The following is a 22,363-nucleotide window of genomic DNA, read 5'->3' as shown; positions in this document are numbered from 1 at the left end:
CTACATAATATATACCGTTGGCGAAGTAGTAGTGTATATTATATACTATTACTACTTCCCCAAATGAGGTCGGAGAATCACAGCAGTCCAAACTAGTGGTATCAAAAGGGGCGGAGTCTATTAGAAAATGGGCGGTTTCAGCACAAAGTGGGCGGACCCAGGCACGGTTTGAACCAATTAGGAGGCGGGGTTTATTGTCCTGATTTCCCATGCAGGAATGTTGGGAGGTGCGGCATGTAACCCAAGTCCCAGTCACCAATGTGTGACAACCCCAATATGGCGCTGCTGCCAGGCTCTATACGTCACCGCATTACCTCCCACAGCCCCGCCCTACAGCCTCAGTCCGTGTCTGTCTGAGAGTGTTTCCCCCATGATTCCCCGGCTGTCAGCGGCCCTCTGGTGAGTGAGACCCCCGGGGAATACAACACCGCTGTCCCCTAGGCGGCGCCCGTCTGACAGCAGGACGCGGTGTGTGTGTCCCGGGCTCGGAGGGTGGGGCCTGGGCGCATGTGATGAGGGGAGTTGCCCGCTCTCTGGAGTCCCTCCGGCTGCTGTTGCTGCTCTATTTACCGTGACAGCGGCGCTCCCTCCGCCACTTCCTGCCCCCGGCGGGTGATCGGTGCAGGGGAGGCGGCGGAGACAGGCGCCCCATCCCGGGAATACCCTCCAGGCGGCCGAGCCGATCCCTCGGTAAGTTGTGCGGATGGCGGGACCGAGCTCTCCGTGTGGTCCGGGCGCAACTTTGCGGCCATTTGGAGACGGTGCGGAAACTTTTCTCCCCATGGGGAGCCAGTGGCCATGTTGTGCCCCGGACTGGGGCTGTAATAGTATGACGGGGTCTGGGGTCCTTTGGGTGTGGGGTGGTCTAACACTACTACCACTATCATTACTGCCACTGCCAGCAGTCTCCCAGAACTTTCCTTGGTCACTCTGTATAACGTAGTCATTAATAATAATGTGCTACCTGGGGAACAGCCACTGTGTCCTATCTATGATGATAACCATGTACTGTAGTCCGAATGATGTCCTGAGGGACACAAGGACACCGCAACTGTACTATATATTTGTATTAGATCATTAGTGCTGTCCTGGAGAGACACCAGATACAGCATTTGTGTACTATATATAATAACCCTGTATTATGGGCCCTGGATCATTAGTTCTGTCCTGGAGAGAGACAGGATACAGCAACTGTAATATCCAGAATAACACTGTATTATGGGTCCTGGATCATTAGTTCTGTCCTAGAGAGACACCAGATACAGCATTTGTGTACTATATATAATAACCCTGTATTATGGGTCCTGGATCATTAGTTCTGTCCTGGAGAGACACCAGATACAGCATTTGTGTACTAAATATAATAACCCTGTATTATGGGTACTGGATCACTAGTGCTGTCCTGGAGAAACACCAGATACAGCATTTGTGTACTATACATAATAGCTCTGTATTATGGGTACTGGATCACTAGTGCTGTCCTGGAGAGAGACAGGATACAGCAACTGTAATATATATAACTAGCTGGGATACCTGGTGTTGCCTGGGTTGAAGACTGGACCCTGAAGTACACCTGTAGCCTTTATTCTATATTTGTTTACATTGTCCTTGCCTATAACCCCATCCTATTGATCCTGAAAAGGACCCCCACTGAATGCTACCATGCATGCAAACAGAGGCGCGACTGCCGTGGGTGCAAGGGGTGCAGCTGCTATGGTGCCCGAGCTGTCTCTGTGGCTCGCCGCTCCCCCTGCACCCAGTCACGCACACAAGGTGGGCCGGTCCAGTCAGGGCTGCCGAGGGGGACCCAGGTGGCAGCAGTGTTGATTTGGTGCCAGCCCACCAGCTGATTACAGCAGGCGCACCGGCAGGCAGGCATAGACAGTGCCGCTGGTCACGAGGTACTGATCCGGCAGGCAGGCATAGACAGTGCCGCTGGTCACGAGGCAATCAGTGCTCGCAGACCAGCAGCCAATCAGTGGCAGCTCCTGATTGGCTGCCCGTCCACGAGCTCTGATTGGCTTGCGACCAGCACCAGATTCAAATTGCGCCTGCGCTATCTATCCATGCCTGCAGATGCGCCAGCTGCAATTAGCTGGCAGCCGGCGCCCCAAATCCACACCTGCTGGCTGCTAATGGCACACATGGGGAGGCAATAGGCTGCTGGAGGTACACGGGGAGGTGATACGCTGGGGGGGGGGGTGTAAGGGTGTGGCATAATGTGCAATGGCACTAAATTTGTGTGGAATAATGTGTTATATGGGGCACTACTATGCGGCTTAGGGGCGGATTCAAATAGCCTCGAAAAGCACAATGTTTTCGCCTCATTCATGTGTTTTCATACAGTTTTCACCTGCTTACTCAATGCGTGCACCTGCTTTTTGCCCTATTCAATTGTAAAACAGGCGAAAACACATATTGGCGAATGCTGTGAATAGCGGAATCGGCAAAATGGTCAGTTTTTTTGAGGGAAATCGGTCTGTACCCCCAATAAAGCCTAACTCACCCGGGGAATCATTATAGAAGTGTATTAATAGCCATAATAAAAGTAATTAGGGATCTTATATTGAGTCAAAGGGCTGATATATGCTTATTTGCATAAGTGTGGAAAACTTATATTAAGCAATGTCTTTTATGAAAAATAATTGCTGTAGTTTAATTGGGGGTACATGTAAATGGATACTAGTGTATTTTGGGGTTTGTAAAGTGCAGAATAAAAAAAAATATAAATATACACCTGTTGCAGCCTCCTGCAATCCTAAAAACACATGTCCCATCCATAGAGCCCCCCAAATTACCTAGCCCAGTACTTTAACCCATTTTTCAAAACTTTTTTTAATTCCCCCCCCCCCCCCCCCAAATTGAATTGCCTCTTTTGGGGTGAATTAAGATAATTTTTTCATATTTTTTTGCCATCAGGGGAGGGGGGAGTCCAAAATGTTCTGGACCAAGTCCCCCCATTTGTGCTCCAAAATGTGGTTTTTGCACTTCTTTTCGCCTGCCTTTTCCAGAGAAACTTTTTCGCCTGTTTTTGCCTAGGCGAAAAAACATCCTGGGATTGAATAGGGCGATACTGTGAAAACAGGTGAATACCGCACATCGTCAAAAACTTTTTGCAGATTGCGGCTTTTTGTTTGTAATTGAATACGGACCATAATCTGTGAAGAGCATTACTGTAGTAATAACATGAATGGCCTCTGTGTGTGTGGGTGTGTGATTTTGTTTTTTTTTTACCTCTGAGGGAGAGGAGGCTCTTTTAAGATTCTCCTATGTGGTCCCCAAAGTTCTAGTTACGCCCTTGCATGCAAACACGGAGGGCTGACTAATATATATGGTCTCTTTAAAAATGACTTACGGCGCACATCCACTAGGCAATATTAATGAGAGATTGCATGATTACGACATCATAATCGTGCAATCGCTCTTTAATCATGCACAGATCGCACACTATAATGTTGGAAACGACCAGCGATGCGCACTCCCGCTAGTTGTTTCCGAAACCAATCATCGGCCGAACATGCTGGTCAATCTGCCGATAATGTCAGATTGGCCATGTTCGGGGATGAGGGCGGGTGCCCCCTCTGAACGTTTATTCATTCAGTGTAAGTACTGCAGGGGATCGGGAACAACGGTAGGATTACGATGTTGTAATCGTACTGTCTTTCCCTAGTCGCCTAGTGGATGTGGTCTTAACTCTGGATTTAATATGAAGTTGCATGAGTCATAAAGATGGACACTTGCTCAGACTGTGAGGCTAAAAGGATACTTTTGTAGCTTTCACAGAGGTTTTTGGCAAACTGTCAATTTCCACTTGAGCCAGCCCTGGAACCTGTGTAATTTAAGACTGTCCCCATTTTTAGGGATTGTGTCAAAGTGTGTGGCGCTTACAAAGTTCAAGCCTAGGCAAAAACCTATTCCTGGTTAAACTACACCATCCTGCCAAATTTGGTGGAGCTAGGTGTCCTTTCTATGGTCCGGTGTCGGACCTAGAATGAGCACTACTAGATAAATGATAAGTAGAATCTGATTGGATGCTATGGGCAACAACGTCACTTATATAAACCCTAACTTTAGTAAATATACCCCAATGAGTGTTATGTGCTGTTGTCTGTTGTGCCAATGTTGGAATGCCGGCATGCATCCCCTTGATTTCGCCCACAAGTCAAGTATTTTAGTTTGCCACCCATAGCGAGCATGCTAAAATATACAAATTGAGTATACTGTATGGGTGCACCCGTATATCACTCCAAAGTGACAGTTTGGTATCTAATTGAACTGACCTTTTTAGACCAATTCAATTAGAAATATAATAGCGTGTGTGCTGTACCAATATACATAATTCTTTAGTGCAGTGAAAATCTATACATGATTAATTTTGTCTTTATCTATACTAATTTTATAAGAACATTGTTTGTTCCAAGTTAGTGTAAAACCTACTGAACTGATTTTCATGAAAACTTCATCACGTTGTAGTGGAAACTCCTAGAAATAAACTGCACATGGTTTCATCTCGATCTGTAGAGTAAAGTTGAGCAATAACAAAAACGTCATCAATACAAGAGATATCTGTGGCACCATGTGCACGGCCGGTAAGGGGTGGCGGGGAGGAACTTTGGGCTTGCAGTCACTTGAATAGAATAGGCTACATAGCATTCTGCACAGGGTACGCAGTGACATTGGTGTGAGTGGTGGATGAATAGGATAGGCTACATAGCAGTATGTGCACAGGGTACACAGTGACATTGGTGTGAGTGGTGGATGAATAGGATAGGTTACATAGCAGTATGTACACAGTGACATTGGTGTGAGTGGTGGATGAATAGGATAGGTTACACAGCAGTCTCTGCACAGGGCACACAGTGACATTGGTGTGAGTGGTGGATGAATAGGATAGGTTACACAGCAGTCTCTGCACAGGGCACACAGTGACATTGGTGTGAGTGGTGGATGAATAGGATAGGTTACATAGCAGTCTGCACAGGGTACGCAGTGACATTGGTGTGAGTGGTGGATGAATAGGATGGGTTACACAGCAGTCTCTGCACAGGGCACACAGTGACATTGGTGTGAGTGGTGGGTGAAGGCGCTGCTGTCATCAGCCTCTATAGCGATGCTGGTCACATGGGCCACTCCCGTGACAGCTCCCCTATACAAAGCAATACAACTATATAACTCCCCAAATAAAATAAAAAAAGTTGACGGAAGTTATTTCAATGTGGGTGAAGCTGCGATCAACAGCTAGTGTGTAATACTTTGTGATAGTGAAGTCAATTAGAGATCAAAGGCTATAACATCTGTATGTACCGTTGCACACTTTAAACGTGAGTGTTACTGCATGTTAAATACAATTGCGTTTGACGTGATAAACGAGCGATTGCTGTCCATGGTGGGGGGAGGGGGATTATTGGATTTATACTATTGACCCCATTGTAATCACCTGCAGTAAAAATAGCAGGTATCCTGAGACACCACTCTTGCAAACTCTCCTGGATGCAGGCACAAAAGTCAGCGTAAATCTAGAAATTGGGACCAGAATGTTCCATTCTTATATCCATATACATACTTTTGCCAAGATATAAAAAATATTTGATATTAAATATTCGATAATAAAAGCACGTATTTTACACCAGTGGATTAGAGTCCCAGGATTTAGGAATTGAAAAAGTGGGTGGAGAAATGCCTCCAAAATTCTGAACACGTGAACGTTCTAGTCTGCAAATCTGTTTAGTTTTACAAAAACAAACAAACACTATGGGGTTGATTTAATTTGCAACTAGGCGACTAGGTTCTGATTTTCTTGACATAACGTGTTTATTAAAGAGTGATGTACTACTTACTCTATGTGGGTTTTCTTTTTTCCCTTTTAACCTCTCCCCTCTACTGTATGTAAGATGCAATTTCCTGTCCCTCAACCGCCTTTTTGTGGTGATGTTCTTGTTATTTCTTGGAGCACGTTTTGCTCAGATCAGAGGATGTTGGCAATATATTTTGCAAGTAGAAGTGACTAAACTGGATATACTTGTTTTGCACCTTAGGGGCAATGTATAACATAGTATCATAGATGCCTTGCTTGAACCTCAGCAGGTTGATAGATTTATTAACTAGTTCAAAGGTCAGTGATGTCCCGGCAACCAGGACTCACTACACCCAGAGGTGTGTGTGTGTAATAAAATATATATATCTATATAATATATCTGTGTGTATAATCATATATATATATCTATATATAACATATCCTGTGTGTGGGGAGATGGCAAGGGCGACACTACACCCAGCATCTTCACTTATTGTTGCTTTTTGTTATTGTGGTTTGTGTGTTTAATCTGTGACCCTTGGACTGCCTGGCTGTAGAGATGATGTTGTTCTGTTTGTTTATCCCAAGAGTTTTATCACTCAGCTTTTTTACACCGTTTGTAGATGTCATTGTGTAGCGATTGGCTATTATATAAAGTGCTTCATTGTTGCTGCATGTGATAGTCCAATTTTACATTGCAGGTAGGCGGGTCACTTACCTAAAGCTGCTGCTTTTCATACACTTTGTGCCTCTTTTTATGTCATTTGGAAAGATCTTATACATTATAGTGTACACCGTATTTTTATAGTGAGAAAAAAAGGCAGATTTCTAAAAAGTGTCTCACTCTTTCCAGCTTGGCTGCCTTCAGATGGTCCCTTCCCTTGTCTGCATGTATATCTTTAGGGGATAGTGATAAATGAACGGTGGCGTAGGAGGGATATTATGTAACGAGGAGCAGATTGCAGAGCTGGTATGGAGGTTAGTAGAGAAAGTGCTGATTGCAGTAACTGGGGGTAGAGCAAAGGAAGCGAGGGAGGCTGGAGAGCTAGCTGCAACTCTATATAAAGTACTAATAAGTTAGTGCTTTATGAGGTTCATGTGGAGTTAGATGTATGTCTAATATATATGAAAAATTAGCTTTTTTATATTGCTCAGTAATGGTAGACTGAGACATGTATTTCTGTTGTACCTGTCTGCACTTAGAGAGGGGGAACGTGGAGAGAAGGGGTGCGCTGGTGTAGTCACAGCAAAGACTTGATAATGCACCTTGCATAGAATGATGGTGGGAAACAGCCACAACATACAGTGTAGGATTAGCTACTTTACCTATAAAAAATACATATAAAAGAAAAGCTGCATAGAATTTGTTATACTGCAGGATTTTCACACGGTCTGCAGTCCGACCGTGGAAAAAGCCCACTAATACATTGAAATGACCTACAGTATCACTAGCTTATCGTATGCTGTTAGTGCAGATTATGATATACAGTCAGGTGCATAAATATTGGGATAAGGGGCCAAAAGTAATGGGACAAACTAAACAATCCTAAATCTAACTTTCACTTTTTAATACTTTGTTGCAAATCCTTTGCAGGCAATTACAGCCTGCAGTCTGGAACGCATAGACATCACCAGACGCTGGGTTTCATCCCTGGTGATGCTCTGCCATGCCTCTACTGCAAATGTCTTCAGTTCCTGCTTGTTCTTGGGGCATTTTCCCTTCAGTTTTGTCTTCATCAAGAGAAATGCATGCTCAATCGGATTCAGGTCAGGGGATTAACTTGGCCCATTGCATAACATTCCACTTTTTAGCCTTAAACAACTCTTTGGTTGCTTTTGCAGTATGCTTCAGGTTATTGTCCATCTGTACTGTGAAGCGCCGTCCAATGAGTCCTGAAGCATTTGACTGAATATGAGCATATAATATTGCCCGAAACACTTCAGAATTCATTCTGCTGCTTTTGTCAGCAGTCACATCATCAATAAATACAAGGGAACCAGTTCCATTGGCAGCCATGACACTACCACCACCATGCTTCACTGATAAGGTGATATGTTTTGGATCATGAGCAGTTCCTTTCCTTCTCCATAGTCTTCTCTTCCCATCACTCTGGTACAAGTTGATCTTTGTCTCATCTGTCCATAGGATATTGATCCAGAACTGTAATGGCTTTTTTAGATGTTGTTTGGCAAACTCTAATATGGTCTTCCTGTTTTTGAGGCTCACCAATGGTTTACATCTTGTGGTGAACCCTCTATATTCACTCTTGTGAAGTCTTCTCTTGATTGTTGACTTTGACACATATACACCTACCTCCTGGAGAGTGTTCTTGATTTGGCCAACTGTTGTGAAGGGGTTTTTCTTCACCAGGGAAATAATTCTTCTGTCATCCACCACAGTTGTTTTCCATGGTCTTCCGTGTTTTTTTGGTGTTGCTGAGCTCTCCGGTGCGTTCTTTCTTTTTAAGAATGTTCCAAACAGTTGATTTGGCCACACCTAATGTTTTTGCGATCTCTCTGATGGGTTTGTTTTGATTTTTCAGCCTAATGATGGTTTGCTTCACTGATAGTGACAGCACTTTGGATCTCATATTGAGTCGACAGCAACTGATTCCAAATGCAAATGTCACACCTAGAATCAACTCCAGACCTTTTACCTGCTTAATTGATAATGAAATAACGAGGGAATAGCCCACACCTGTCCATGAAATAGCTTTTGAGTTGATAGTCCCATTACTTTTGGCCCCTTAAAAAGTGGGAGGCACATATAGAAACCATTGTAATTCCTATACCGTTCACCTGATTTGGATGTAATTACCCTCAAATTAAATCTGAAAGTCTGCTGTTAAAGCACATCTTGTTTGTTTCATTTCAAAGCCATTGTGGTGGTGAATAGAGGCCAAAATATGAAAATTCTGTCAATGTCCCAATATTTATGCACCTGACTGTATATGCATGTTATGTAATATGCACAGTTATAGTCTTTTTAAGATTACTGCAGCCTTTCATATTATGCAAATTTCCTTTTTTTGTTTGTTTTTTGTGGACGTTGTTGGGATGATGCAGGTATATTGCTGGCGGATGCGATGCTGGCCGCCGATATACAAATGCCGGCAGGTCGGCATAATGCCGACGCCGATATCACGAAAGAGATCAGGATTTCGGCATCTGCACCCCGAATCGCCGGAACCCTGAACATCCACACTCGAGTAAGTATACTAGTTTCCCCAGGGATGGGGGGGAGGGGGGGGATTAGGTTTAGGTACCCCTGGGGGAGATTACGGTTAGGCTATGGGGAGAGGTGGGGGGGGGGGGGGTAGGTTAGGGTTAGGCACCACCCCGGGAGGGTTAGACACCACAGAGGGGGAGGTTAGGCACCACTAATGGAGGGTTAGGAGGGGGACAGGAGAGGGTTAGCATACTTACCAGCCTCAGTTGGGATGTTTAGTCTTCGGGCTTCCGGCGTCTGTACTGGAATCGCCGGCCACCGGTAATTCATACCCATTCCTTTGGGATTGCACAGTGGTCTATGAGTTCATGAAATACAGAACACATTAATCCCTATACAGTAGCTCCTACTAAATGTTCTTGGGATTAAACACTTTAGCAGCAGGGGATCCCCCACCGCCTAATAAATACTTAGAGGACTTTAGTTCCAGGTTTTTTTTTTAACAGAAGGATAAAGGTGATTTATATGTAAATCCATCTTTTGTCGTCTGGTGCATAAACTTTAATTAACAAGCCGGTTAAATTGCCTGTACATTGAAATCGGACCTGAAATATACTGCGCAACGGAATATGCTGGTTCTATATTAATACACTGTTAATAAATAATATACTGGCATGCTTTTTCTTTAAAGTTCCTTATTGTTGTGTTTACTCAGCTGCTGCTCATGGGACACTTCTATAGATCCAGAACCTTAATGGCTGCTTATGCAATGTGACTGTAGAGTTCTTGTCTCCTTGTACTGTAATAAAGCAGCAAAGTGGTATATCTGCGCAGCTGGGTGCTGTGTGCAATGGTCGGACGGCTGTTCGGCCCGATTATTGCACAGTGTGTACATAGCTTTGGTGTGTGTTTCCCCTTTAAGCAGCATGTTTCCATTATTGTACATTATAGTGGATGTCAGGTAATTGGAATGACTTGGGGCCATATTCAATATGGGGTGAATAGTCAATTATCGGCGATAATTTATTGCCGATGACGTCATTTTCACCTGTTTTACTTATCCGCATATTCAATTTCAAAGACTTTTCGCAGGTGCGAAAAGTCTTTGTAAAAAAACGAGGATAAGTTTTCTCCACTGAATAGGTGGCAAAATAAAATGCAGAATTGGGGTTTAGGGGTGCAGAATAAAAAAAATGTTGGGACAAACTTTAAAACTAGCTAAATTGACTCGGGGGCATACTGCCAAATATGCGGCAGGTGTTTTCTAGAATGTGGGTGGTTGCAGCAGGTGGATTTTTGAAGAATTTTTAAAAATGTCTTTAGGGACTTAAAAATATGCTTGCACCCATTTTTATGTACCCAAATTTGATGGGAATAGTTATTTTTTTCCAAAAAAACCCCTAAGTGGTATTCTTCACCACTTCTTCAAAAGCTGCATTTATGCACCTGTCGTGGCTATTTAAGAACCCCAACTACCTTCAGCAGGCCAAATCGGGGGTACCCATAGTGATCCCCAATGTCCGGACATCTTTTGGTGGGTGACAGCATGACTTCCCCAAAAACTGACAGGACATTTCTGTACTTACCTTTCCGCCGGGTCCCATTTTCGCCAGAGCCTAACTGAATACGGGAATACGCGGGCACGCACCCAATACTTTATCCCTGCAAAAAATGGCGACGGTGAAAAGTCCGACCTCGGACTTTTCGCCTCAAATTGAATATGGCCCTCAACTGTGTCACTTTCTGTTGGAGTAATAGTATAACTTGAAGACAATATTTTTTTCTAATATCTTGGATTTTAACATTATATTAACTTATCACTAATACCCCTTTCAGACATACTGAGATTCCCGGGATTTTGGCCTGCCTCGGCCAAAATTCCTAGGTCTCATGCCTGTGTGAAAGGTACCTACCCGGGAACACGTTCCCGGATAGCCGCCCCTGCAATCGGCCAAGGTTTTTTTTACCCTGCTTCTGTCTGAATGGTGCTACCCGGGAATTTACTACTCCCGGGCAGCACCAAGCAGCTTTGACATGTAGCTGACAGCACAGAGCGTCCTATAGGATGCTCAGCGCTGCTGCTTTGAGCTGAATTTCCCGGGTAGACACTGTAGTGTGAAAGGGGGGTCTCGACCAAATACCCGGGAATTTGCATAGGAGAAATTCCCGGGTCTGAGCAGGAAATTTCCCGGGTTGTATGTCTGAAAGGGGTATTATTGGCTGTCTATCAAAACAAAAAAAGGAAAAAACAAGTTTGTGTGAGATGTAGTGTGTAGATAGGATGGTTCCCTTGCTGCTGTTATGAAATCTACTTGAGTGTTGCATGTAAAAAACAATGCCATGGGCCAATGTTGGGTAAAGTGCTTTACTTGGTGTTTTATACAAGGTGGTTGCACAGTGCAGATGTTCACAAGCATAACAGATTAAACATCCCATAATGAAGTCAATGTTCCCAAAACAGTTGGTGTGAAAACTTCTCTGCAGTTAATCTATAATTGCTGTTAATAATAGATTAGTCAATAAGATGGGTGTACCAGAGCGTGGCAACCTGCGTCTGTGTGTAGTCCTCTTACTGTAGATGGGTCCTTACCTAGTTGTTGTAGTGGGTCTGGGTCCTCAGATGAAGTGATCAGAAGAGACTGGGAGACTCTGCCGCCGGTGGTCTTGTTGGGACGTACCGTGAGGTGTTGATCCCTTCTGCTGGATAGGCCCTCTGTAACTCTTGTCTGGGGTGCCTTTGCTGTCCAGGTGATGCTTCCACTGGTAGTCTTGTTAAGGTGCAACGTGGGGCATTGATCTTGTATAGGAGATATGCCTGCTGGGGTAGGAGATGCTGCCACCGGTGGTCTGTTTGGGACACACCGTGGAGCATTTCTCCTTCCAGAGGTTTGAGCTCACTTGCGGTTCTCGGGTGTTATTGCCACCTGTGTTTTGGCCGTGGTCTGCGTTTCTGTAGTGTGCTGTGTAGCTGGGCTGTAGCCTCTTCCTGGTTGTCAGATCTCATGGAGCTGTGACTGTGGGTGCTGTGTTCTGCTTCCTGCTCTGTTGGCAGGATGGGGATGGAGTGTGTGGATGTCTGTGAGGAGTTTAGGGTGCTCTAATGTGTTTCAGCCACTAGGCTGCCTTCTGGGAGTGCTAGCTCCCGGAGCTATTCAATTCTGTGCGCAGTTAGGTTAGGGCATTTTCTGACTAAACTTCCCGACGCGATCCTGTTTTCCCGGTGCTAAGGGCAGAAAACAGCATCGCGCCTGTACTTTTGTCGGAAATCCTTCACAGCCCGCTGAATTGATTAGCTTCGGGAGCTCCCTCCCGGCGCTATTTAATTCGCGGTCAATTGAATTAAGCCCCATTGTGTCAGAAGAGCCTTATCCATTCGGCCTCCTGTCCTAGATGTGGCCAAGTCCTTGGATGTTTCTGCCATATGGTATTTACTTGCCCTAAGGTGCAGGACTGCTGGAGATCAGTTTTAGGATTTGTTGAATCAGCTGTTGATGTCCCTAACACAATGGACCCTTTGCATTCACCAATTGATGAAGGCAAATAGTGTGGACCATAAAAAGTCTTCATCAGCAATGGGCACCCTGACACAGTACAATATAGGGGCCGCATGGGCCGCCCTCTGTCCTTCAAAAGGGCCATACATTACCCTTAATTTCAGTAATAGGTTAAATCAATATATTTAACAAAATAAAGATGTCCCTAGCTGAAGTAGAATATTAGTGGGCATTTTAAATAAGTGTCACAAGCTATAGCAAATTGGACAATAAAATAGGAAGTATCTGGGGACTGCAGGTAAACACTTGAAGGTCTGCATGTGGCCCTGGGGCTCTCCTTAGGCCCATCAATTATCTACATGATCTCCTTGTTGTCTTTGACTCTTTTTATAATTAAGAACGTTCTGTTGTTGAGATGGAAGGGTCTCTGTCCTCCCCTCTCTTGCATACTAGGGGTTTATTTACTAACCATCGGATTGCAAAAGGGCAATTCTTTTAATATCATAACACTGGGTATTTTGCGATTTAAAAGCATTGTCTTTTTAAATTTCCAACTTAAGCATATCAGTATTGCTTAGTAAATAACCCCTGGGAATAAACATAAATCTCTATACAATTACACATATTCAGATTTCAGTCTCAAACCTGTGAAGGTAACCCCAAGACTGTGGTAATGTCTATTGCTCACAGTGATCTCAGAGGTGTACTTGTATATTTATTTATTTATTTATTTTTTGTTGTCTCAGTATGACTTTTTTTTTTTTTTTTTTTTTTTTTTTCAACATTTTTAGATCTGCTGAAGAAGATGGTGGATCGCCTAGCAAATAGCGAGGCTAATGCAAGACGAATAAATGTAGTGGAAGGCTGCTTTGGGACCGCTGGTCAACCTTTGGCTATTGAAGGCCGGGTTCTGATTGGGGAAGGCGTGTTAACAAAGCTTTGCAGAAAGAAACCAAAAGCAAGACAGTTTTTCCTGTTCAATGACATTCTGGTTTATGGCAATATAGTTATTCAAAAGAAGAAGTACAACAAGCAGCACATAATCCCCCTGGAAAATGTTACAATTGACTCGATACCCGATGAAGGCGATCTGCGGAACGGTTGGCTCATCAAAACCCCTACAAAATCCTTTGCGGTTTATGCGGCGACCGCGACGGAGAAATCGGAATGGATGAACCACATCAATAAGTGTGTATTTGATTTAATCTCAAAAAGCGGAAAGACGCCTAACAGCGAACATGCCGCGGTCTGGATCCCGGATTCTGAAGCTCACACTTGCATGCGCTGCAAGAAAGTGAAGTTTACGCCTGTTAACCGACGGCATCACTGCCGCAAGTGCGGCTTTGTCATTTGTGGACTTTGTTCTGAGAAGAAGTTCCTTTTGCCCAACCAGTCGTCTAAGGCCGTGCGGGTCTGTGACTTCTGCTACGAGCAGCTGTCCAGCGGAGACTTGTCCTCCTGTCAGCCTGGCAGATCAGACTCTCTTTGCAGTTCTCCCAAATCGACAAATCATTTGTCTGATGATGACGACGACGATGACAGCAGCGACTGAGACCTGTACGAAGGGCGATTAATTCTGGGGAGCAGGAAATGAAAATAAATTGAGCTGCTTTATTTTAGATCATTTAAAGTGGTTACCGGTGGTGTGTAACCTCAAATTAATGATACACCTTTGCCTGAGAATACATTACTACATGTGCCTTGATATTCCAATCATTTTTGGTTCTTTCAGGGATGAACTTTTATAAGCCTTTTTATAATCTGTTTCCGCTTGCTCTGAGCAGCGTGCTAGTAGGTTTTTAGAGATTATGGAAATCTTTATGAACATGCTTTTTTCTTTTTTTTTCTGAAATTGCAAATGATGTTTTATAGAAATCCTGGAGCAGGCGGAGGGGATGCATCTTATGAACCTCTGTGGGTTGTGCCTTGTTGCTAAGTTTGAAAAAAATAAAATAACTTTTACATTAATAGCACTTGGTCAGACACTATAAGATTAAAGTATTCATTGTAGAACTGAAAATTTGTCATCATCAATAATGCAACTAAACTTTATATTTTATAATGTCTGAAACTGTCTGCAAAATTAGTCCTGCAGTTGGCTTGCGAGTAGTTCACTTATGTGAGATGTTTTCTCAACTGTTTAAGCACATTCTTTTAGGGTTCAAGAAGTTTGCTACATGGTATTTTGTAGTCTTTTTCCTGGTTATTTCTAAAGGAGGCTCAGTACTGCTGTGCTGGTGGGTGGGTGGTTCTTTTTCTCTTTACGTTAAATGGTCTTAGGACTGCTACAGCGGGCACCCATTGCCACTAGAATCTCTATGGAAGGGTAACTGTGCACAGCCAGACGCGCACAACTTGTCATTTAACCTATGAAGTAATATTGTGTGGCAATATTTTTTTATTTTTTTCGTTTTTGGGTGTGTTGTGGTTCTCCTTCCTTCAGAGTTTTTGGTTTTATTTTTATTACCTCCACGTTTCCAAAAGTATGTGTTACAAAATGCTAATCAGTGTGGTGAAAGCCCTTACTCCCCCAGTAGGTGCATATTGTAACACACAAGACACAAAGAACACAGGAAAGTCCTGATATGCAATGCATTCATCCATCCACATAATCCAAAGCACACACCTTGTCTCGTGCACACAATTATTGCTTGTGTGTAGTTGTCGGGAGATGGGGTGATGTTTTTATTATAAGACTGCAATAAGTTTCTACAAGTTATTTTTATAAATGTTATTTTCGATAGTCTATTGAAGAAATGGCAGATAGTGGATTTTACACTACCGGTGTGGTGATCTAGTAATTTGAAAACTATGCAAGCTGTAAATGTCCGTATGCTGGGACACACCATAGCTTTTACTGTGTGTGTGTCTCATGTCTACATTTATAAAGGTGTAAACACAATAGACACTGCAGACAAGGTTTTCAATTCTACACGTTATCTTTGGACATATAGGGTTTTCTTCTTCTCCGCTTCCTATCCCATGCTTTGCTTTCCTTTTAATTACTAAAATCTTGCTAACCTATTGTAAGGGGTATATTTACTAAAGTATCCAGGTTTTTAGAAGTGTATTTGTTGCCCATAGCAACTAATCAGATTCTACTTGTATATCTAGCACCTTCTAGAAGATAATAGCTAGCATCTTATTGGTTGCTATGGACAATAACTCCACTTCTCAAAACCCGCACTTCAGTAGATATACCCCTAAGTTATTCCGATAATTAAGTTATGGGGGGAATTCAATTAAGGGTGAATCCGTTCACCCCGGCCGAATCTGAGCGGCAGCCCCCATGCATTACAGCAGTGGGATCTTGCACAAAAGTGTTCGCTACTCCATAGAGTAGCAAGCACTTTTGTGCAAATCGGGCATTTGGCGGGACAGGCGAAGGTTGCGAGATGGGCTACAGTTACCAGCGTTTAAACGCAGCAGCAGCTGCAATTTGCACCCATTGCCGGCAATTAAATTCCCCCCACCCCCAATAGGTTGTTCTGCTTTATACATTTTCCCCTCCCCAAGTGCTCTTGAATGACACATGTGAGGAGTACTTAGTCTAGCTGAATAAAACCGCATTAGTTCAGAGTAGACCGAAAGGTTCTAAATTAACTTCACTGTGATTCATTTTAAGCTTTTCGTTTCTTTTTGAATGGTTTTCTTTTGAGCATGTAGAAAAAAAATGTTTAACAAAAGAACTCGTTCTAACATTCATAAAGTTATACATTTTTTTATATGGCGTGTGGGATTTGGCTTCGAATTAGATATTGAGCTAATGGGTACCATTCCCTTTACATAATGCTTTCAGTCTTGTAGCCTAATGACACTGCAGGTATCCTCTCAGGAGTATTGCTTAGTTCTCATATCAAACACCAGTTTTGTTAGAATATTGTGAACTTTTAAACATGCATCTTTGCGCTCTGATATTTAATATAATACCAAGCTGAACATTTGGTTTGGAGTTGTCTTTCAGAAATGTTATAGAAGTGTAGAAACAGTGTTTCCTATTCCATGAGATATGAATTACCCTGATTAATTTTCAGTTCAAATAACTAGCTTTAGGTAGAATTCATTTACTTGCATTCACCTTTTACCCAGACAATCTGTTCTATTACTGTGTAGCTGAAATATTCTTCTAAAATTGCGTTCTGGTAGTAAGTCTGTATCTGTTTTGGCAAAGTAATTAATAAAAAGGATGATGTACACAGATGGAGAAGTCTTTCTCATGATAAGCGTGCTATAACTTCTGTATATCATGTGTGATAAAGACAGTTTTATTCTCTTTAGGTTTTGGGGTTCGTGCTACCGTTCCCTTTAGTTGCCAGTCTTTTTGGCATACTCAGCATTTTCCAGACATCGGCAAAGTCATTTGTTCTCTTTCCTGTAACCAAGTAGAGTTTTGTAGTTTACAGTAGATCTAGCTTTATTATAAGCCAACTGACTGATAACAAACAGACTGTTGGTTCAATGCTGTTTGAAAAATGGATTGTTAGCAAATGCAATAAATCTATTTGTGGTCATAAAAGCAAAGTCTGCCAGCTATAGTATACAGAGCTACCGATTTATACTCCCTCATGTGCCCCTTAGCAAAATGACATAAGTTGTAATTTTGACCCATCACTGATACTATTACTGCAATGCCAATGTTCCTTGTCCAGTCTGGTGTTAGTGGGCACACTGTACAGTGCTCCCATTGTTTAACCTATGTTACCTATAAATTTGTACATGGGGGGGGGGGGGGATTTGGTATTAAAGGGACATGCACTCAGATGTTGCTTTATTCTTAAATGGTTATCCAGGCCATCATGGGCCACTGCTACTGATTGCCAGAAGCCTGTGTACTGCTCAGTTCTTCAGAATCATGGTGGACCCAGGAAGGACAGGTGCTAGTTGTGGACAATAGCTTGTTCAGATGGCAGCTGACTGGATTACCTTTTAGTCAGTTGCTTCAGTACACAGCTCCTGTACATGTAAATACAAACTTGTCAATGCCTAGTATCTTCCTGTGGTCTGATGGACTGTAACAGTTCCAGATTTCAGGCAAGTACTGTATATGAAGATAACTGGATCTCCTACGTTTGCAGATGAGGGTACTACTATGCAATAAGTTCCAATGGTAGATATCCTTTTTTTAAATGTTTTTGTTCGGCAAATTTTTAATTGCCAGTGTTGGGTGCTACAATGATGCTTTGAGAAAAGTGAATGGAAACTAGTTCCAAATGCATTGTTTAAAGAAGAATAGTTGTGCTGCTTGTTCCTTCCCCCAGGTTAAATTAGAGAGCAATAGATTAGCGTATATTTGACTGTTTGGTGCGCCTAGCCCAGGGTTGTTAGTTTCCTATTTTCTTACTGTTATGTTAGGTATTGTACTGCTCTTCGTGTACAACAAGCAGAGATTAAACCTTTTATACCACCTAGTTAAAGCTCTGTGACATGACTGATGTTCACATTATATCAATAAAAAAGGAAAATAAAAATTAGGATTTGTGACATGTAAGAACATATGTGCTGTGTGGAGCACTGTTACACCAGCTGTCCTGGAGCTTCTTGCCCATCAAACAGTGGGCCCTTTTTTTGATGGTTTATTTTTGTTCTATATACATAAGTAGGATTTCAGGTATATGTTTGGATAAATAGATGCTAGCATACAAATCTTAAATGATACGGTTACTTTTCTTGCTACATAAGCATAAGTTCCTGCTTTAAGAATATCTATCCAATGGTCTGGTTGGTTTATAATGTGTCTTTTGGGTTGGTTTGTTTGCTTTATGTTTTTTTTTTTTTTTTTTTCTGGTTTTAGAACTTCGGTTTGTATTTATGGTTTCGCCACACCTGAGATTTACCTTTTTATTATTGCTGCTCCTATAGTCTCTTGTTGCTTTGTCATTTGAGCTTTGCTTGCCCTTTAATGTTTTATGCTATGTGACAAACTAGATGGGAGTCAGACATTAGGCTCATGGTCATTACCCCTAAGGCTGAAGCTTGCCTGTACATGGGTAGATCTGGCCATTTGCCTTGAGTAGATCAGCCAAGATGTGCGACCAGTTTGGCTACAGTTTGGCACTAATTTGACAAATCAGCGCCAATCGGTGGGTTGTGGTGACAGGTGGGGGAGGGGGGAAATGTGGTTGTACAATGATATTGCCGTTCTCTTCGGACTGCATAATGAGACAACCGCTAACGTATCAAAGTCCCTCGTTAATTGGTATTAGACGTTTGGTCGAAAAATGTGCAGGCTCGTTTGGTTATTAAAACGAACAAAAAAAAAAAAAAAAAGCATGTTGGCAGGCTGCGCTAAATGTATAGGCAGTCTTCAGACTCGTTGAAATTGGTACATTACGTTAAGAGTTCTAGATATCCGTTTTAGAAAATGGCTTTTTTATAGAGACGTCAACCTATGTCAGTTGTTAATTCAAGCCTCTGATATTGCACTGATTATTTGTTTTTTATTATTTTGAAGATTTCAGTATTAGGCATCCACATTTTGTAGAGATTCTATTGTTTGTTTTAGTCCATTATATAAAAGTCACTTACTAAAGACCATACAATAGGTAATAACAATCTGATAAAAGTTAAATGAACAATGATTGCATAGCACAAAGAATTAGCACTTCTTCATAATGTCCAAGCTGTGAGCAGTTTATTCTGCAGTTCATGTCAATCAGAGAGGCCTCATTGGAAATGTGCTTGGTGCCGAGTAATTTGGCACCTTCGGTTTTAATCAGTTTGTATGTTTTCTATGAAAATGTTTTAGATGTTAAATGCTGCAAAATGCAAAGTCATGTTCCTGTTCTAGTTTTATTTCTACTTCTGGGTTCCCATCCCCAGTGCTACCTTGTCCATCTTTGTACTTTCCTGAAAGAATATTTTCTATGGCTGTATTGCAAACATTACAAATAAAATAAAACTTTTATAACTAAAGTTGCATTTGAGTGTGTGGATTTTTGCTGTGGAAAGTACTCCTTTTGTAGTGAACTACTTCTGCTTTTTAAAGATTAACAACGTTTGAGCCATATTCTGTATAAAATACAGTCGTGTACATTTTTTTTAAAATTCTTTTATAGGGATGATTCAATTGTTACTAAGCGCCAGAGAGCTATTCAATTAATTCCCACGACTGCCACTCTTTTGCACCGGATTGGCCGCATTAAGCAGCTTCTCCTGTGCTAAGTACAGGGCGCAATGCAGTTACAGCGTGCCCAGTCCCAAAGCCCTGCTACGCGGTTATCCGTGGGAATTATTTAAACAGCTTAATTCTCAAGTAACAATTGAATCGTTGCCCTCCATTGTTAGCCGTAGTAATGACGCCATATTTCCAAATGTGAAATGTGATTTATGTGGGCTTCTATAGCTTCTGCCCTATTGGATCCAAATTCATTTTAAATATGATCAATGTCCCAAGCATAAATCGGGGTTTGCAGATTTGCGCTCTAGTGCAGGACTTATTTTTGCAAACTGAGTGGGCCCCGCAGGATGCGCTCCTGTCAATAGAATGTGACCGTCTCTGGTCTACGCAATCCCTGACAGCGTGGTACGCTGTAGGAGGAGGAGACTAGCTCTTTGGTGCTGTTCTGTTCCTGGCCGCTAGGTTGCACTTATAGCACAGAAGAGCTACATACTGATAGCACTAGCAGTAAAGTGGGTGAAACTGAGCACCTTGCTGGGTGTGTGAGAGCTGTACCCTACCTCTTACCCACAATGAGGCATCATGTAGCCAGACCCTGGGCAGTGACCTAACGTAGATCGCAGGGAGGAGGAATTCAAGGATTTAGGAGACGTTTTGAGAACTTTGCCTGCTCTAGCTCACCAAGGTGGGTACCGAGAGCTGGGGCACAACATTCCTGGAGGTGTAACAGGCAGGCTAGGACCAGCCACTGATAAACCTTCAAGAGAGGTTATGTCAGTGCTACCCCCATTGTATGACCAGCCTGGATGTGGTAGGCTGGTATATGTGTTGGTGGGAGCAGATCACTGTGTGTGTATGGTACTGCCTTCAGAGGAGCCCCAGCTGTTATGTCCTGTCAGTAAACTGCCTTTAATTTTAGTTTCTGAAGCCTATTTATATATAATAGGACCTGAAAAAAATGGCGTAGGACCCCATTTTTTAAAATGATAGGTCCCTGGGACCCACATGATTATGAGCCTGGCGTGATCACTGATAAAAGCATACTGAAGCTGTGATGGAAACACTAGCTTATATCACACATTTGTAACTTCCCTTTTGCAGAGTATGTGTATTTCAGGTGTATAGGCAGTGGATACTTGTAGACTATCCAGTAACATGCCATCAGGATCTCCTTGCTGGGCTATGAATAAACATGTATGCTGCTTCCCAGCTCAATGATATCCTGAGCCTGGTGTCACATGGGGGTTGTAGAATAAGCTGGGTAACTGCTCACATGAGCGTTTTAGAGCACTACAGATGTCAAAACATTCCCATCAAAAGGTAACTTGGCTTCTGACACAGACCATGTGATCTACTGCCCCAAAGGCGTATGACATCTGCCAAAACAAACCTATACTGTCCCCCAACTACACTGTAATCTTTAATCTCAGCCGTCACACTCTCTCTCTCATTGTATATAAGGTTACTAACTGGGGCGCTGGTAACAGTACATTAAAGTGCTGTGTATAATCTATATGAATGTCAATGATGGCTGTATAAGTGAGATGTCTATTAATGGTGTTTAAAGGAAGTTTGTGACTGGAGTTAACAAGCTGCTTCCTTAATAGTTCCAAAGAGTTTAATTTGTCTGTAGAAAATCTTGATGTTCTAATGTTCCCTAATGGGCTACAGTGAGCAAAATAATTCCCAAAAGAAGGCCGAACTTTACATTTCTAAGCCACATATATTAAAGTCTGAGTATGAATAGGTGTATATGAAAGTTTTTTTTGTTTTTTTTTGGCTTTAAATATAAATTCATAACTGAAGGGAGTTGCAGGAATGTGTCACAGGAGTATTGTACCTAGATAAAATAAAAATGGACATAACAGACCCTGCATTAGATGCAGTAGTAGAAAGCCAAATTATAACACGGAGACTCATCCTTTTCTTCCCTCGTGGCTTCTTGTGTGTTGTGTGCAAAGGGATAGTCCGTATCCCGGCAGCCGCGATGCCGGCACTGATATTACTGGCGCCAGAATCCCGACGCCCATCACAATCCCGACGCCGACATCCCGACCGTCGGGATACCGAAGGTAAGTAAGGGGGAGGGATTAGGGTGTGGATTTAGGATTAGGCACTAAGGGTGGGAGGGTTAGGCACAGGCACTGAGGGGGGGAGGGTTAGGCACAGGCACTGAGGGGGGGAGGGTTAGGCACAGGCACTGAGGAGGGGAGGGTTAGGCACAGGCACTGAGGGGGGGAGGGTTAGGCACAGGCACTGAGGGGGGGAGGGTTAGGCACAGGCACTGGGGGGGAGGGTTAGGCACAGGCACTGAGGGGGGGGAGGGTTAGGCACAGGCACTGAGGGGGGGGAGGGTTAGGCACAGGCACTGAGGGGGGGAGGGTTAGGCACAGGCACTGAGGGGGGGAGGGTTAGGCACAGGCACTGAGGAGGGGAGGGTTAGGCACAGGCACTGAGGGGGGGAGGGTTAGGCACAGGCACTGAGGGGGGGAGGGTTAGGCACAGGCACTGAGGGGGGGAGGGTTAGGCACTGAGGGGGGGGAGGGTTAGGCACAGGCACTGAGGGGGGGGAGGGTTAGGCACAGGCACTGAGGGGGGGAGGGTTAGGCACAGGCACTGAGGGGGGGAGGGTTAGGCACAGGCACTGAGGGGGGGGAGGGTTAGGCACAGGCACTGAGGGGGGGGAGGGTTAGGCACAGGCACTGAGGGGGGGGAGGGTTAGGCACAGGCACTGAGGGGGGGGAGGGTTAGGCACAGGCACTGAGGGGGGGGAGGGTTAGGCACAGGCA

At 43.4% G+C, this 22,363-nt stretch overlaps 1 protein-coding gene across 2 annotated transcripts; it reads left to right on the top strand.

Moving 5' to 3' along the window:
* Window positions 1-225: 225 nt before the first annotated feature.
* On the top strand, window positions 226-19,369 carry PLEKHF2 (pleckstrin homology and FYVE domain containing 2). Of its 2 annotated transcripts, none has more exons than XM_088442718.1 (2): window positions 226-399; window positions 13,249-19,369. In XM_088442718.1, exon 2 carries the CDS (start codon window positions 13,263-13,265, stop codon window positions 14,007-14,009), a length of 747 nt encoding a protein of 248 aa, XP_088298844.1. In that variant the 5' UTR covers window positions 226-399; window positions 13,249-13,262; the 3' UTR covers window positions 14,010-19,369. The 2 variants fall into 2 exon arrangements, with proteins under 2 accessions (XP_088298844.1, XP_088298843.1); XM_088442717.1 differs by lacking the exon at window positions 226-399 and adding an exon at window positions 406-690.
* The last annotated feature ends 2,994 nt before the right edge of the window (window positions 19,370-22,363 follow it).

This window comes from Taudactylus pleione, unplaced genomic scaffold (genome assembly GCF_031769625.1).
Source record: "Taudactylus pleione unplaced genomic scaffold, aTauple2 ptg000314l, whole genome shotgun sequence".
NCBI lineage: Eukaryota > Metazoa > Chordata > Amphibia > Anura > Myobatrachidae > Taudactylus > Taudactylus pleione.
The sequence above is the reverse complement of the archived record's forward strand: the minus strand, read 5'-3'. Positions and strand labels throughout refer to the sequence as shown.